The following is a 17,434-nucleotide window of genomic DNA, read 5'->3' on the forward strand; positions in this document are numbered from 1 at the left end:
GTCCCCACCAGGGGGTTCCGGGCCCGGCGTGGAGCGGGCCCCCACCGCCGGCCGGGCCAGCTCGGCGCCGGTGCCGGCGGTCGAGTGTGTGACAGCGAGTGGCGGCGACCGCGTGGCCCGCGGGCCAGGGCCCGCCCTCGCACCCCGGCCTCACCCACCACCCCGACGTATGACCCATACTCTGCCCCCACCGGCGGGCCGCGGGCCCCCACCGCCCGTCCCACGGCCGCGGCCTGCGGCTGATGAGTCACTATATAAGACAGCAAGGACAAGAAGGTGTATGTTAGTACACACTCATTCCTCTCGTGGTTCGCACCGTCGATTCGGTGGTGAACGCCGGGCCCCAGCTCTCGCCAAAGACACGCCGTCCGACACCTCGAGCGCGGTCGTCGCAGAGTACGATTGCGAGTGCCGAGAGTCGGTCGGAGGGAACAGCGGCCGATGACAGTCCCCGGATCCCCGACCTGGAGCATCGACTGAGAAGCGAGCCCCACGTGGCAGTGCACCCGGGCCCGAGCCCCGCCGAAGGGCTTCCACGCGACCGCCTCCTCCCAACTCGTGGCCGATAACTCGGCCCCGGTTGCTGGGGTTTATCGGCACGATAAACGCCGAGTCGAGCTCGGGGTATCGCACTTCGCGCAGTCGCCGAGACGAGACAGGGCGGGAGCTTTCGGGAGCTGCAACGCGCGGAGCCCTAGGGCCCAGGATTGACTATCCCGCGACGGGCCCCTTAGGGCACTTCCGGACGACGGGATGCTCGTCGAACACGCTGTCCAGTGGATGTGGAGGGCCATGGGTGGGTCCAGGCTCGATGTTCTCTACACCCTTCTTGTGTTCCTGGCGGTCCTCGTCGCCGTCAGGTGCGCGCAGTGGATCCGGTGCCTCAGGTCCCTGCCCCCTGGCCCTTGGGGTATCCCCGTCTTCGGGTATCTGCCGTTCCTCAAGGGCGACGTGCACCTGCAGTTCGGGGAGCTCGCCAAGAGGTACGGCTCCATGTTCAGCGCAAGGTTGGGCACTCAGCTGATCGTCGTCCTCAGCGACTATCGCACCATCAGGGACACCTTCCGCAGGGAGGAGTTCTCCGGCAGGCCCCACACCGAGTTCATCAACATCCTCGGTGGCTATGGTGAGTCCGACTTCGGGGACCGACTTTGGCCCTTTCTCGAGTTCTCTGAATGCCCTTCGAAAAGTCACCTCTTCCGAATCGGGGACCAAAGACGACGTCCACTACTTGGAACGAAATCAAAGAGTACGAGAGATCGTTCCCCAGTGATAACTCGGGTCTCGGAAATTGTTATCTCGCGCTTAACGTTAAGTGACGATTCGAGTGATGGTCGCGCCGGGAGATGAGCGCTTTTTTTCACGAGGATCGAAATTGAGGGTGGTCGTATCGTTTCCAGGTATCATCAACACCGAGGGTGCCATGTGGAAGGACCAGAGGAGGTTCCTTCATGATAAACTCCGAAGCTTCGGGATGACGTACATGGGCGCTGGGAAGAAGATCATGGAGTCCAGAATCATGGTACGTCCAGATTTCTTCGATCCCGGCTTGGGTGGTTATTTTTTGTTGCGATTTTTTTTTGCAACCGGGTTGTTCAAAATCCGATCTTCTTGTTTTAGAGAGAAGTAGAGACGTTCCTTCGAGGTCTGTCACTGCGTCGAGGGGCTCCAACCGACGTGTCTCCGTCTTTGGGCATGTCCATCAGCAACGTCATCTGCTCCATCATCATGGGCGTCAGGTTCCACCACGGGGACACCAGGTTCAAGCGTTTCATGGACCTCATCGAAGAAGGCTTCAAGCTGTTCGGCAGCATCGTGGCTGTAAACTTCATCCCGGCGATGAGGTACCTCCCCTGCCTGCAGCGTGTCAGGAACAAGATCTCGGAAAACCGCGCGGAAATGGCGGACTTCTTTCAAGAAACGGTCGACCAGCACCGCGCGACCTTCGACGAGAGCAACATCCGCGACCTGGTGGACGCGTATCTCCTGGAGATCCAGAAAGCCAAGGCCGAAGGTCGCGAGGCTCTCCTCTTCCAGGGAAAAAATCACGGTAAGCATCTCATCGTATCGATAAGGACCACTTTGGTCTTGAGACACCTTCTAATCCAAGTTCCCGTAAACGCTCTGAAATCCTGATCTGATGGAAATCCTATTTTGTCCACCAGACCGACAGATGCAACAGATCCTGGGTGACCTCTTTTCCGCGGGAATGGAGACCGTAAAGACTACCTTGGAGTGGGCGGTGATCTTGATGTTGCACCATCCGGAAGCTGCGAAGGCCGTCCAGGAAGAGCTGGACCAGGTGGTAGGACGATCGAGGATGCCGGCATTAGAAGACCTGCCATTCCTCCCGGTCACCGAGGCGACGATCCTGGAGGTCCTGCGACGATCCAGCATCGTCCCTCTGGGAACCACCCACGCGACCACACGGTAAGTCCACCCTACCATCACCGAACCCCGAGAAATGTTGAAAGATCCATCAATACCTTCCAAAAAAACTCTGGATCTTCGATGTTCCTCCAGAGAATGTCCATCTTTATCCTTGGTCTCCTTTGATTTCAGCGACGTGACGTTGAACGGATTCACGATACCGGCAGGGTCGCAGGTGGTGCCTCTTCTGCACGCCGTCCACATGGACCCCGAGCTCTGGACGGAACCCGAGGAGTTTCGTCCAGCTCGGTTCCTCTCCGCCGAGGGGAAGGTCTGCAAGCCGGAGTACTTCATGCCCTTCGGGGTTGGGAGGCGCATGTGTCTGGGGGACGTCCTGGCGCGCATGGAACTGTTCCTCTTCTTCAGCTCGCTGGTTCACACCTTCGACTTGCGGTCTCCAGAAGGCGCAGAACTGCCCAGTCTGCGTGGGAACGCAGGTGTGACGGTCACGCCTGACCCGTTCAAGGTGTGCCTGCTTCCGCGCAACCTGGAGCCTGGCCACGATCTGCTGGACCCCTGCCCAGAGAGCAGCGGCCCCCTCAGGAACGTCGGCAGCCATTGAGCCGGGACCAGCCACGAATGGTCCCCTTGGCTCTCGAGGGTCCATCCTGGCTCGGAGCACGGTATTCTTGTTCCTAATCGGTTCGAAGCGGTCTCGTCGAGAGGTGAGCCTTGGGACGGATCCCGGCCACGATGGGCAAGATCGGTTCCACTCTCGCAGACTCCTGGCGAAAGGATTCAGTGCCATTCCGTTGGAGAGCGCGACGAGACGCGGCGAACCCGAAGCGTCCGTCCGCGTCCAAGATGCGTGATCTAGGTGTATATAAGATTGATAGAGGGGAGATTTAGAAGGAGCCAGGTCCAGGTTCCCAGACGATGATCCCAGGGTGGATCGAACCGCGGTATCGACAGCCAGGTCGAACCGCGTCATGGATCTAGATTTTTAGCTTAGGCGGAGATTACGGATGCTGGGATACTGGACCTGGGATGACGTGGAGGAAGAGATAGTTCGACGGGACCGTCGACCGCGACCAAATCTCGAGCCTGGCGAACGCTCGGCGCACCTAAAGACTTCTTTCCCACTTGACCCTCCAGCCGCGAGGCAGAGTACAAAAGGAGCCCCGGGTCGATCCCGCTCGTCCATCCCGCCGCCATATTTATTTATCACTACGTTTTAACTCGCATCTATTTATTCGCTCGCTAAGTCAATCGCCGACCAGCCGCGGCCCATGGTCCGCCTTAAGCTCCTCCACTCTGCGGTTGGACAGCACTCTGGCCAAATACAATGTGTTCACAATTGTGGGGTACAGGACGATCAGGATCTCCGCCGTCGAGTCTGCTCCTTTTTCACGGAGAAAGGGGAATCGCAAATCTCTGCGGGATTTCAAGGGGACCAATGGACTTCGAGATCCTCTCGAATCGAGTCCATCCCTGGAAATCTGCAGAGGATCGTGGACCCAATCGGTGCCGCACAAAATCGGTCTTGGTCTTGGTCTTGGTCTCGCATGTAATCATGTTCACACTTTCTGCGAGATAAAGACCGGGCCCAAGACTCTGCTCCTCGGTGGCCCAAATGGTCCGACCAGGCGGCGACAATCTCCGATCGCTCTGTACACGTTCGATGCACTTGCATTGCGCAATTGTGCGCCTACCGGAAGGGGGATCGCCGAAGATCCTCGAAGAAGGCGATCGGTGGTCCGATATCACCGCGACTCCCCACTCGCGGAGGACTAAGGCCCCTTCAGCAGCGCGCGAAGTCGTCGGGCCCAGGTCCGGTAGAAGGCGCGCTGTCGGCCAGGCATTTCGCGGTGCGCCTCCACCTGTGCCCCAAATCAACGTTAACCCCCCTTAGCCCGTCTTTTCTTCCCAACTCGAACAGTGGACCCCCTGAGGGAGACTTTTATTTCCCCCATCCTAGTTATTCCGAGTCGACTCGGTACAGAGGGTGACTCGATTTGGGACGCACAGGTTGGGGCTGTCCACCGGGTGCGCTGTCATGTATTTATATTTCAGTGGGAGAGAATCAGACATGGCGGGAGGATGACGACGCCGATTGGGCACGTCGGTCTAGCGACGTCGCCCTCGTCGTCGTCCTCCCTGGCCATTGGTCATCGAATTTATATCGACGCGAAGTCGGTCGCCCTTTCGATAAGCGCCGCGAGGCGCCACCCCGCGCTGTGTTCATCCTCGATCGCTCGCCTATCCGCGAGCCATAGTTAGTAGCGTTATTTAATATTTTTCTACGAGACGTGTGTAATAAAAGCGATATTTTCAAAGTCAACCGAGTCATGTGTCAGTGCCTACCCTACCGTCCTTTCCAAGGTATAGAAAAATCCACCAATAGGCATCGAACCGAGTAGACTAAAACGAGCTCTGGTCGCAATTCGAGTTCGGGACATCTTAAGTACTTAATTAGTTTGGAATTTAATCCACGTTCGGTACGATCCATTTTCAAGGATTCGAGGGATCCTTGGCATTTGGTGGAAGAGGCGGAAGTGCAAGTCGAACTTCCGACGCGTCCGCGAGGTGGTCGAAGAAAATGGCGGCGGGCCTTCGGGTCGGCCTCGAGGCGTCCCCTACCGGTTTCTTCCTCGAGAATCGCTCGAGGCCCGCGAAAGAAGCGGGCCTAGCTTTCTCTTCGAGTGTGGCCAATCGCGACTCGTTCGATAGGACACTTTTCCCCATTGATGTCTGGCCAAGACCGGCCGAATCTCCTGTCGCGCGAAAATTGCAAAACGAATGGAGGATCTCCCCGAGGCGGCGCGTTAAAGCAGGATTCCGAAGGAAAACGGGGGTCGAGAGGGTTTCTTGGGGAGAAATTGGAATGCGGGAGGAGAAATGGGTCCTTTTAAGTCCTTTAGGAGGTCTGGACGGCATTTTTGTCCGTCGACCCAAACCAAGGGCGCGCTTCCGTTGGATGACCCTCGTCCTCGTACACATCGCTGCGCTGGTGCACAACGCGGCTCGCATTACCCACTTACATAAGAGAAACTCGCGCGGTTTCTAACGAAATATCGGCGATCTCACGCGGCTCCGTAAGGTTAACGACACGAAAGCCAGGTGGCCCCAAACCACACGCGGAGGCCTTACGTAACGTTTGCTCGGTCCGGGTGCGAACGTATTTGATTTAAGCGTCTTTCCTGCCGATAACGGCGGGCCCGATGAGAAACGAGCTCGCCGAAGTGGCAGGCACCCCGAAAGAAGCCGATAAAGCGACCTCGTACACTTAGGTAACCCTGATTATTCCAGTCTACAAGGAACGTTCCAGGAGCCAGCGCTCCACCTCGCGGCGCCGCCATCTTGGAAAATCCGAACGCACGGGCGGCGTCGAATTCCCCGAGAGAGAGGTAGAAAAATGAAGGACAGTGAGATGTGTTTATCCCTTTTTAAACGTCCTAGTCTGGTCTGGGCCTCTTTTTCTAGAAACGGGTGGTGATTTGAACGCCTGGGAGGTACCTTAATTCTGGTCCGCGGTCTTCGGAGGGTCCTTTGATTGACGTCTTCGGCGGATCCGCCTTCCCATTCGACATTCTTCTCCTTGGGATAGGAGGCGCGAAGTTCGCCCCAAAAAAGAAAAGAAGCCGACGGGAAGGTCGTGTCCTTGGAATGAGTTCCTCGCTAGGAGTTCCAGGACTTTTTTGCGCGATGCGTCGAGGGAATGGAGACTCGCATAAAAGGCGGGGATCAAGGGGAGGAGAGGATTATTCTCGCATAGTCGTTCGACGGGTTCCCTCTGCAACGGGCGTTTTTACCGGCCTTCGGTTTTTTGTCATTTTTCCTCCTTTTTCTTTTATCGAATCCGCCCGACTGCTAGGTGGAGCGCTGTCAATTTCGGCAGTAGGTGAACGGTGTGGCGGCAGAACCAAGGCCGCTGCTTTGCAAGCATTGTGCAACACGTATGAGTCGAATGATTTCATGAATCCGGTACCAAGCTGGCCAGCCGGATTTTTACGTCGTTTTACGACACAGGAAATCCAGCTTCTCTCCTCGCTCTTTTGACACCTTTCTCGGTCGAGAGCGATCCCTTTATTGCCGACACTTCGCACCCACCTTGCCTTCCAAAGTTACACTACGGGCCATCCAGAAGCGCTTAGCTCTCGTTTTTAATCCCTTATCCGTTTTCCGATGCCAACGAGCACGTCCGTTAATTTCTCTCGAATCTCGCTCAATGACAAACCCGACAGAGCGCGACATACACACCGCGTCATTGTTGGATAAAAATAGGCAAGCAAGAACCGCGGTTGCGCGAGTGATCAGCTCCGAGGATTTCGGTTTAGGCGATGCATAGTTATGTTTTTTTTTTCTTTTCTTTTTTTTTATAATGAAGTAACTAATGGAGAAATAGTGGAATGGAAGAACTAGGCTGATGGACGTGGGGCGAAGACCAGTCGATGAGGCTTGGGGACCAAAGTGATACCACCCTCGCCTTCCAGGTCGATAGTCGATCCAGGTGCTAATCGCACCTTGAAGCTCTGAAGGATCTTTCCTGCGAAGAGGAACAGCAACATCCTGGCCAGCTCGTCACCCACGCACATACGTTTCCCTGAAAGCAGACGTTTCTTTTACCTAATTAGGTACACCCGACACCTTACCGCGCACCATATTTGCAAAATGACAATTTTTTATGTGGGACACCCACCGCTCTGGAATGGCAGAAAGGCCTCCGGCTTGGAGAGACTTCCATCCTCGGCTAGGAACCGCTGAGGTCTGAATTCCACGGGGTCGGGCCAGATTCTGGGGTCCATGTGGATGGCCCATTGCAAAGGGACCACCATGGTGCCTTTTGGTATGTCGTACTCGTCGATCTTGGTGTCCTGGACAAGAGTAACGCGTTTTAGAAGGCACTTTCGGGGTCGCCTTATCCTAGAGGGTTCCACGTCCCACCTCTATGGTGCCATGAGGGATTCCCAGGGGAACCACGCTCCTCAGTCGCTGAGCTTCCGCTATGGTGGCCTCCAGACGTGGCAACTGCGATCTGTCCTCCAGAGTTAGATCCTTCCCAGAAAGGACCGAGTCCATCTCCTCCTGGACCTTATCCTGAAAGAAACCGGCGATCAGTGCCCAGGACGATGTCCCTCGCGGGAAGGAAACGAGGTTTTTCCTCCGGCTTTTGTTTAATGTCACGAGAGTCCGAGGACGCAGTATCGAGGCGAGGAAAACTCTACCAGGAGGAAAACATTGCGGTACCACCACCTCCGACGCATTCATCACGTTCACTTCGCCTTGTCTCACTTGCAGTGCCAAGTCTTACGACATGATCTTCTTTTCAAAGCGCATTAACCGCGCGTTTTTACGCCCGATGCAGACAAGAGAGATCGATACCCGGCACGGTATTTCTCCCGGTCAAGCATGGAAATGTTAATCCTCGTTCTCGAGGATAAACGATTCCAGCGGTTGTATCTAGGTAGACAGGAAAGGGAGACACTGGATGGAGTTTTCCGTCCTGGCGTTTGAGTCTAGGCGATGGAAAATTTCCCAGGGAAAATAACCAGCGTCATAGCTCCTCGGCGGCCTCGCTGAAGGATGTTTCCGAGGAAGACAGAAGAGGGTTGCAGGATCAATTCAGAAGTTAGGCTTCCCAGTCGGTCTTGGAGGGTCAAGGCGATGATCACCTGTTCCTGAGGATACGCGGCAACGAAGAGCAGGATCCATCTTATGGTCGTCAAGCTGGTGTCCGTCCCCGCCCCGAAGAGGTCAGCCAGGAGATGAAGGTACTGTGGTTCGGTGAAGGATCCAGGATCCCCGATTTCGTGTCTAGCTTGCATCTCTCGAGCGAAGGCCGCAAGGAAGTTGTCCTCCTCGATTGGGTTCTTCTGGTGTTCCTGGATCATCCGCTTGTAGATCTCGTGGGTCTTCAGCTTGCCATCCACCAGGGACTCCATGGTCCTTCCGAAGTATGGGAGGAACCTGGCCAACGAGACACATACTTCCTGTTCGGATAACACCCCGAAGGACCAATATCCACCCTGGCGAGGGTGGAAGGAGTGGTTTACCTGAGGAACGGCAGGAAGTTCAGCGGTCCAGACACCCCGATGTGCTTGACGCCCTCTTCTTGAAGATGTTGCAGCCACCTCCACACACCGTCCTCCTCGTCGTAGACTTTGCCGAAGACCAACTTGTTCATCAGGTTCCCGACGCAGTGGTGCAGGGTGCAGAAGGGATCCACACCGGTGTCACCTGACCTCTCCCTGAGTTTCTGCAAATAAAATGAGCCTTCCTCTGAGACCCCGAATCCTGGACTCAAGATAGACTTATTAACCTCGTGTCGACTTCGTATCGGCTTCACATCGCACTTCACGTGAGCCACGGTGATCCTCATAGCTATGCGTCATATCGCACTCATTAAAGCCACATTGTGTCATCTAATCTGCATATCGTCATTGAATGACAGCGATATAAGTCTAAGGTGCTGCCAACGTACGCATACACCCAAGAGCAGAATATTTTTCTTAAAATGTTACTTAAATGTGGACCATCACGTGACAGCCACACAGATATGTAGCCGATGTTAATCAACCGCGAGGCGATGATTGTAGTCTATCTGGATTATAGGAAAGAACTGGATCGTTGATGGAATTATGGATGGTACCACGATGGCTTCTGAGACAGCCTCCAGGATTTTCTCCTCCATCTTGTCGCGTTTGGGTCCCAGCTTGACCATTCCAAAGTTCTTCAGGCAGCTCGTGACGAATCTGCGCTGCTCCCTCCAGAGTTTGCCCTCGGCGCATATCAGACCTGGAGAATAAATCGGAGAGTCGCCAACCGAAGAGATAATGGCCGGCAGATAAGGGGATAAAGAACGCGAGCCGGCTCTGAAGGAATTCCGCCGGTTTTCCTCCGACCCGCGGAAAAAGGTGCCAACGCGGGGAGGTGGAACGATTAACGTCATGCCGTAAGTAGGTGCAGCCACTGAACTCCTCGAAGGATAATCCGCGAATGAATAAACGATAAACTGTCCGCACCCAGGTGGGTGTACACCTGCGGAGGAAGACGGATTACGACCACGAGGACGGCGAAGTGAACTCGATAAGGCTCCTGAAATCGATTGGAGGATCCCGAGTGGTGTCCGTCATCGACACAAAAGGGGGACGAGTACGAGAGCCGAGTCCGGGCACCAAGGCCGAACAAAGAATGGAAATGACTCGGGGGTCGAGGCTGAGATCATTTCCAAAGTTCAATTTTCTCCCGGCCGATCATCGAATGGACCTCGAGACTCGAGGTCCATTCGATGATTCGGGAGCAACGGTGGTGGGTTTTGGTCTTAGGGTCGTTAAAATCATATCCGAGTGCGGAAAGGTTCTACCGAATTGGAAGACGCGCCGAGGAGTTTGCCAAGATGGCGGCGCCGTCGGCCAGGCTCCATTGCCGCGCGTGCAAGAGGTCGTTGGTATTTAGCGACACCTATGCACACTCGGCGACTCGGTAAAGAAGGTGCTCCTCTCCCCCAAAACCGCATATTATACTCGTTAGTCGAGTCCAGCCCAGTCGGGATCGCTCTTTTTTGCCTGCATCTTTATGCGAGGACGGAACGGCATAATCTACGACAAGGCTGCGCGTCGATCGATTACCTTAAATTAACTTGAATTAGCTCGGGCTAAAGAAGCGCGCCCGATTTACGACTTACATAAAGCGACAATCGTAAGGAATTTAAACGTCCATACGCCGCCGAGTTTACAGATCCCTAAAAAGCCAATTTTCTTCCCCGTTAAACGGCGCCCCCTGGGCCCCTTTGCGTTTCGCGAAATGCGATATGAGGAAATAACGAAATAGCGAAATATAAATATATGTATTAAATGGACTGCTCTTCGGAAAATCCGAATTAGCGTGATCCTAAGAGATATCCGCAAGCGAGGTCGCCCTCGGAGTCGCAGGTCGGGCTTTCGTCCTTATTTTCGCGCACACCCGTAAATGACGACAGCTCGCGGACGAGAGGCGATCCGCAGAATCTTGATGATTGCGCGCTCGCCGAGATTATCGAGGTTTACGAGGAGTCACGCGAGAGGAATACCGATGTCGTCGTTACACGCGAACGGGTCCACGACGACACCGTTCCGATCGATCCGCCCCTCTCGAAGCGGCCACTTGAGATTCCTGGCCGGTCCTAACGAGAGACCGGTAGGTCAGTGTCGTATTTAAATAGTCCCATCTACGACCACCTGGACCGGGAACGGAAGTCCCAGGAGGTCTACCTTTCCATTCCCCGCCAATCCCCTGAGTCTACGCCAAAAGGTGTGAAAAATAACCATGCCCATCCGAAGCTCGCTACGCACAGGGACGCGCCGAGCGGCGGCCATCTTGGATCTTCCTCGAACACAAAAACGAGCCAAAACCCGCGACAACGGTTATCCCAGCATGCAATCTGCAATTTCAGGGTCCTTAAAAAGAACCTGGACCAGAATTCTTGATATTCACGCGTCTGGATCATCTGTACGCTCCCGAAGGAACGAAAATTGTAGGCTCCGTCCGCGTCTTCGCGGATCCTTGGCCCGTCCCAGCGACGCCTTCCAAGATGGCGGCGCGTTGCGCAACCGGCGTCCCTTTTCGTCAGCCGAAAGGTCTCCCGGCTAGTGGGATTAGATCCTGGCGGTTAATTTATCCCTCGGCTGGGAGGTTCGCGCGGCTGGAAATGCCGGAAACTCGAGAGGTCTTGGCCTTCCCGAGCGTTGCATAATCCGCGCGCGAGGCACCCCCCAGAAAATGGCGGCGGTCGCGAGCCGCGAGAGGACGGCCGCGGGCCGCGTGACGTCACGGCGGCCGGCGACGTTCCCCAATTCGCGAACCGCCAGAAATAAACTCGAAGGAACTGGTCGCACGAGCCAAAGGGGGAAGAGAGGTTAGGAAATTGACGGCCCCGCCGGGGAGTCCAAGGACGCGCGATGCACTTCGCGCGCGGATTAACCGGCGACGCACACACGCGTGCACCCGCGGCGGATTCCGCAGGGGCCGATCGTCCCCTGGGGCAGGTCCACCTGTTTGACCGGCGGATCGGGCACGAGTCTTCGATTTATCGCCGAAAAGAGCCCCGAAGAGCCTCGAGGTGCATTCCTGCCCGCGCATGCGCGGGACGGAGCCCTCCGATGGCCATTGACCAGACCTCGAGGAATTCGCCTGCTTTCGGATTCCCCTCTAAATCGAATCGCTCTATCCCCCGGGAAACCGCCTCCGAGGTCGAAGGCACCTCTCGGCAAGGATCGGGCAAGGATCTCTGAAAATAAAAGACCGGCCCGAGGCTCCTTCGGCGGGGATTAAAGGAGGCTCCGGGGCCCGATTTATCGCCATAGTCCTGGCCCAAACGCATTCCTTCCCAAGCTTCGTCCAACGGCTCGCCAAAGCCGGACTAACCCTCCGGAGAGCGTTCTCGCCTCCGAGTTCGGTGAATTTCCACGATGGACCGAAATCCGTCGAGACTCGTTACTCGGCGTAAGTTTCCACCAGGTCGGTAAACCCCTCCTGGGTCCGGAGAAAGCGAAAGGGCGAAGGAGATCGGCAGGAGAGAAGCGGCAGTTTCCAGGGTATCGAGTGCAAGGGCACCCTGGACCGGTAGATTTCCAGTTAGCCGATCCCTCGTACCATCCTCCGAGGTCTTTCGAAAGTGGATTCGAGTCGCTCCGGAAAGCTTGAGACGACGCCGAGTCGAGGTCCCTGAGAACGTCTTCCTGGTCGGCTTGGTCTCTTTTTCGGCGATCTAGTCCGTTTATGGGCTATTTCAAGTCCCGGATAACGCCTTCCTGGTTCAACTCGACTCGTTTGGGAACCCGCTCGATTATTGGCGGTTAATCGTAATCTAACGAATTTTTATCGGTGCTTGGCAAAGAGCGACGACGCATAGCGTCGCGTGGACGAGAGGCCGTCGGCCCGTCCTTGCTGGACTAACTGTAACTCTCCCCACGGATGCGGAGCAGAGCCATCGATGTTCTCCGGGACTTCCTTCAAGGAGACCCGATAAAAGTGAGAGTCCCTCGGCTAACACCACTACCTGCCTGACTGACTAACTGACTAATCGACTTCGCCGCCAGTCTCTTCCCTCTCCTTTTTCTCTCTCTCTCTCGGCGAGATCCTACCGAGGCAGCCTCGCCGATTCACTCGGTCGTCCATCTCGGATACGCTGCGAACGCTGCAGCGACCTAATCGACCGGCTGATGGATTGGCTAATTCCTATGCGGAGACCCAGCGGAAAGAAATGGGCAAAAAGAGAAGGAAGCATCTGACGGAAAGCCCGGTCCCCGGGGAAAATTTCTACCCTCGGGAATCCTCGATTTCCGTGCCCTTGGAGTCCTAGGAGATCTTCGCTTCCTGAAAAGGACCCTCGTTAAATCTCTTTCTGGGCTCTGGTGCCCCAGAAAATCTCTTGCTTATGAGACCTTGTCTTCCGAGAACCCTAAAAAGGATCCATGTCGGGTCGCATTTTGGGTTCCGGTGCTCTGAAAGTTCCTACCTTCGGGATTTTCAATCCTCCCAGGTTCATTACATCTAAGTTTGGTCCTGGGAGCTCTTCGCTTCCTAGGAAGGACCCTCGTTGGGTCGCTTTTTAAATTCTCTTGGTTAATTTGGTACCCTTGACATTTTTACTCCCCCGAGGTGTACGCGAGGATTTGTCGCATCCTGGGAAGGATTTTCCTTGGGTTGCTTTTTAAATTCTGTTGGTTAATTTGGTACCCTTGACATTTTTACTCCCCCGAGGTGTACGCGAGGATTTTTCGCATCCTGGGAAGAACTCTCGTCCTTAGGTCGCTTTTTAGGCTCTAGCGTTACAAATGGGTCTTCCGGTACTCATGGACCCCCAATCGTTCGCTTTCTTCCCAGATTTACGGTTAGCACGGGTCCGGTACGACTGCGCCTCGTAACGGCCCGTAACTACGTAACGCGATTCCTCAGGGTCTCCCTGCGGTAACGCGCAGGTGCTCTTCCAGTCCGGTCCATTATAGTGCGGCGCAGCGGTACGCTAGTATGCACACGACCGGCCTCGAACCCGCGAATCCCTTGCGCAACCGTTTACGACGACGTAATCGAACGGATATACGCGCTCCGAGCTCGAGCGACGACACCAAGTGCCTTTTTCCCAAAGGCGTTGCCCGGATGTCTCCATCACCTGCGATATTTCTCCTGGAATTCCCGTCCATTTCTTCATTTCGACGGTGCAGTCGAAATCAAGTGGGCCCACCTTCCATTAATTGGCACTATCCACCTGATACATCCTAATATGTTCCACCGTGAATACGGCGGATTAAGGACACCCAAGGATTTAGGGTGCACCTTCACCGTAGGTTCCGCAAGTTTCGAGGTGAACCAGGCACCTTCTCCGCCAAGGTGCATTTTTTCCAGGTTTTGGGTAAATTAGCCGATATTCTATCCCATTGTGCTTCTTCGTCCTGGATTTGGTAGACCTTTTGTCTGATCAGCCATTCCAAGTACCCCTAACCTCAAACGGAGTTCGCGGGCCGCTATAGTAGGCGGAAGGTGAAACCGGCGCCTGGCGTCGTTCAGGTTCAATGTTACTCTCGCTTTCGGTTGGATTCCCAGAAGAGCGTGTATTAATAGTGGTGGGCCCGCCACGTGGGTCGTTTCCGAGCAAGCCCCACGTCCTTCCGACCCCTTCTAGGAAAAGGCCCCTGGCGGGCCTTCCCACCCTCGATCCATCATCCTCCGTTGGTTATCCTTTATGGCGGTCCATGGTTGGCCCGGGCCCAAGAATGCGGAGAGGCGAGTGCGCCTCGTAGGGCTGCCTTCGTTAATTCGCTCTTCTTCGGCCCCCTCGAAGCAGACGGGGGTCGGGGAATCCGCCAGAACTTTCGCCACTTTGCGCCTCGAAAGACTCGGCGGAATGTCGTTTCCGCCCGAGGGGCCCATGGCCCAAAGAAGCGTCTCGAATCTCCTCGGATATTGGACACCTTCCGGCTCGACCCACTTCCCTGGTCGGGCGGAAGAGGTTCTCCAAAATGGCGGCCGCACCCACCCTCCGGCGTCTTGGTCCCGTCCGTGACGCCGCTCTACCGAATTGCATAATGCAATCCTCGAGCGATTGCGCTCTGTAATAACTAAAATTCCGTTACGCGCCGACCGGAAGAGGTTCTCCAAAATGGCGACCGCAACCACCCTCCGGCATCTTGGTCCCGTCCGTGACGCCGCTCTACCGAATTGCATAATGCAATCCTCGAGCGATTGCGCTCTGTAATAACTAAAATTGCGTTACGCGCCGGCCGGAAGAGGTTCTCCAAAATGGCGGCCGCAACCACCCTCCGGTATCTTGGTCCCGCCCACGACGCCTCGCTACCGAATTGCGTAATGCAATCCTCGAGCGATTGCACTCTGTAATAACTAAAATTGCGTTACGCACCGGCCGGAAGAGGTTCTCCAAAATGGCGGCCGCAGCCACCCTTCGGCATCTTGGTCCCGCCGGCGACGCCGCGCCGCCGAATTGCGTAATGCAATTCTCGAGCGTTTGCGCTCTGTAATAACTAAAATCCCGTTACACATCGGGCGGAAGAGGTTCTCCAAAATGGCGGCCGCAGCCACCCTTCGGCATCTTGGTCCCGCCCGCGACGCCGCGCTACCGAATTGCATAATGCAATCCTCGAGCGACGCGATCGTCCCGCGTTATCGCATTGCGCTCTATAATAAATTAAATGTCGTTACGCGCGGGCGACATTATCCGCGGCGCGGCGGCAACCAGTTTACCGACTGCATAATAAATAAGCCGCGACCATAAAGGCCTCATAACGTGCCGGTGTAATCACGGGCTCCGCGGCGAGGCACGCGCCTGCGGCCTCCTCCACCAGGAGGAGGTACCCCAGGAGGGAGCGGCCACCACCGCTCGTAAATCATCCGCTTTATCACCGCTTTATCACCGAGCCATTAGAGAAATAGAGACGTTAGGAGCGAGAAGCACGTGCCTACGGCCGCGCTCCTCCCCGATTCCGTCCTCGGCCTCCGGTGGCGTCGAAGGCCTCGGGCCCACTTAGGCCCGAGGAGTGACTTCGGAACACCGCGATTTCTCGATTATCTGGAGGTTGGCGCTTGCGGGGGATAAACCGCTGATTTACGGCTCAAGTTCAACGTCCATCGGACCGCCAAGAGCGCCGGTTTTCTCGCCGCGTCGCGGCCGGACCGCACGCGGACCATTACCACTAGCAATTAGGTGCGCTCGATTCCTGGAAACCTCGAAAAGTTTCTTTCTCCCCTCTCCCCCGGATATAGTCGGCCGTCCGACTCTAACCGGCGATCCTTAATCCTCGGTTATCCTCCCCACACCTTTGGAAAATAATTACAGTTAATGAGGGTGTTTTCTTTTTCTCTTTTCCTTTTTTAAGGGTTTTCTTCTACCGCCTCTGGGCAAATATGAGCGTCTCGGCGCCTTATCCGTTAGCTCTTATCCTCTCGTTATCTCTCATCTTGGCTCCTGATTGCACTTCGAGGTTGTTAGTCATCCCGATGTGGTGCCCCACGGTCGATCCCGTACAAGTCCTTCTTCGCGGAAGGCGTGGCATTACCCCTCCTTCTCTTTCCGGAGCAGTGAATGGAGCAGCGGGTGGGGGCGATGGTGGGGGAAGAGGAGGATGTTCAGGAGGATACGTGGAGGGGGATGCATGCACTACAGGCCAAACTAGAAAGGAACTCAGTGGCACTCGAAGAGCGCCACGCGACGCATCGCGCGCTGCGACGCGCCGACGTCTTCGGAATTCTCGATCGACCGCCCACGGAAGGAAAGGAAATTATGAAACCTCAATAGACACCCGACAAAGGCGCAAATGAACCCCTTCCACCCCTTTCCCACCTTAGACGCGGATTCTGGCAGGAACTAATTTTTCTGAAAATTGTCAGAATTTCTTAAAGTCATTTTAGAGGTAATTCCGAGGTCGCACGGGATTCATTGTGTTTCCGTCGAATTTTAGGAGAAGAATGAAAAGCTGGCCGGATAGAAAGTCCCGGGAAGTACGTCCCCCGAGTGGAGAGTCCGAAAAGGGCCTTATGCGCGGCTCCTGGGCCCCCGCGAGGTGGGATTTGGATTTCACAAAAGAATCCCCGGTTTTCACCTGCCGATAAGCTTACGGTCGATATTTATAGGTGCCGGCGCCGATAAGCCGAAGGAAATGAATGGAGAAATCACGGGGCCATTGACACCGGCTGATTCTGGCGCCTCGTAAACACCGGGCCCGAAGCTTTCGAAACCGGTGCTGGAACACTTTTGGGCCTGACTGCTGCCGGGCTGAATTACCGGCGAACCGGCGACACCTTAACGGGCCGGTCCGCAGAACTGCAAGCTCCTCGATAAAATGACTCCTAATTTAACCCAACCACCGAATCTACACCTCGCGACATTGTTCTAGGTTCTTATCAAAATGGGAAGGCCACTTCCGTTGAAAAGAAATTTCTGGCCCAGAAGATACCGGGTAAAAGAGGTCGCCAGGGGTTGATTTTCAACAATGTCTACTTACCGTACCCCTGCATGATGCCATGAGTGAGATAGAGTGGGGCCCTCCCCGAGAAGGCATCTTTTGCGAGCACCTGTCTTATCAGTCGAGGTTCGGCCAGGAGAACGGTGTAAACGGATCCCATTTTCAGGCCGCAGATAGGGCCATATTTCCTGGAGAGGGCAGTTAACGATTCATGGGGGGCTTTCGGGTCTATCCAGGGTAAGTACCCCAAGACCGGAAGTCCCCATGGTCCCGGAGGCAAGTGCAGCGTTCTCTTGTAGCGGTTCAGGAAGAACAAAACCAAGATGGCCAGTCCCAGGGCCAAATACGCGAATACCATGGTCTTTCCTAGAAAGGATAATCGTTATTTCCCGCTCTATAAATCTATATTCGTCGATAAAGCTCATTGCTCCTACGCTTCTGCATTTTTAATGCGAACAAACGCACCCTTTTTGGGGTAACGTGCCAAGAGTGAGTTCAGCGCCGCTGTGGCGGGTTCTGGAAGCTCTAGGCGATGCACCGGTCACGTGGTCGACCACGTGGCGGGCCCAGAATGGCGTGGCTGCGCTTTCGAGGTCCGGTTTTCCGCGAAT

General features: G+C 55.4%; 2 protein-coding genes across 2 annotated transcripts; one reads left to right on the forward strand and one right to left on the reverse strand.

Moving 5' to 3' along the window:
- Positions 1-753: 753 nt before the first annotated feature.
- LOC105700776 (cytochrome P450 18a1) lies at positions 754-2,992 on the forward strand. The gene is made up of 5 exons (XM_012426931.1): positions 754-1,126; positions 1,401-1,522; positions 1,621-2,050; positions 2,166-2,430; positions 2,563-2,992. Exons 1-5 carry the CDS (start codon positions 754-756, stop codon positions 2,990-2,992), a joined length of 1,620 nt encoding a protein of 539 aa, XP_012282354.1.
- A 3,796-nt stretch (positions 2,993-6,788) lies between these two features.
- Positions 6,789-17,181, reverse strand: LOC105700777 (cytochrome P450 306a1). The gene is made up of 7 exons (XM_012426932.1): positions 16,863-17,181; positions 9,020-9,165; positions 8,424-8,626; positions 8,043-8,337; positions 7,315-7,467; positions 7,070-7,244; positions 6,789-6,973 (listed from the first exon to the last, which is right to left on the reverse strand). Exons 1-7 carry the CDS (start codon positions 17,179-17,181, stop codon positions 6,789-6,791), a joined length of 1,476 nt encoding a protein of 491 aa, XP_012282355.1.
- Positions 17,182-17,434: the final 253 nt, after the last annotated feature.

Source organism: Orussus abietinus, unplaced genomic scaffold (genome assembly GCF_000612105.2).
Source record: "Orussus abietinus isolate OABI.00-Male unplaced genomic scaffold, Oabi_2.0 scaffold54, whole genome shotgun sequence".
NCBI classification, from domain to species: Eukaryota; Metazoa; Arthropoda; class Insecta; order Hymenoptera; family Orussidae; genus Orussus; species Orussus abietinus.

Excerpts from the sequence above, each read along its gene's own strand:
- LOC105700777 (XM_012426932.1), bottom strand. The coding sequence starts at position 17,181 with ATGGTATTCGCGTATTTGGCCCTGGGACTGGCCATCTTGGTTTTGTTC. Across the intron at positions 7,468-8,042 it reads CCGCGTATCCTCAGGAACAG|GATAAGGTCCAGGAGGAGAT; the intron begins GTGATCATCGCC and ends GGTTTCTTTCAG. Across the intron at positions 7,245-7,314 it reads TCCCTCATGGCACCATAGAG|GACACCAAGATCGACGAGTA; the intron begins GTGGGACGTGGA and ends ACTCTTGTCCAG.
- LOC105700776 (XM_012426931.1), top strand. The coding sequence starts at position 754 with ATGCTCGTCGAACACGCTGTCCAGTGGATGTGGAGGGCCATGGGTGGG. Across the intron at positions 1,127-1,400 it reads CAACATCCTCGGTGGCTATG|GTATCATCAACACCGAGGGT; the intron begins GTGAGTCCGACT and ends TATCGTTTCCAG. Across the intron at positions 2,051-2,165 it reads CTTCCAGGGAAAAAATCACG|ACCGACAGATGCAACAGATC; the intron begins GTAAGCATCTCA and ends TTTGTCCACCAG.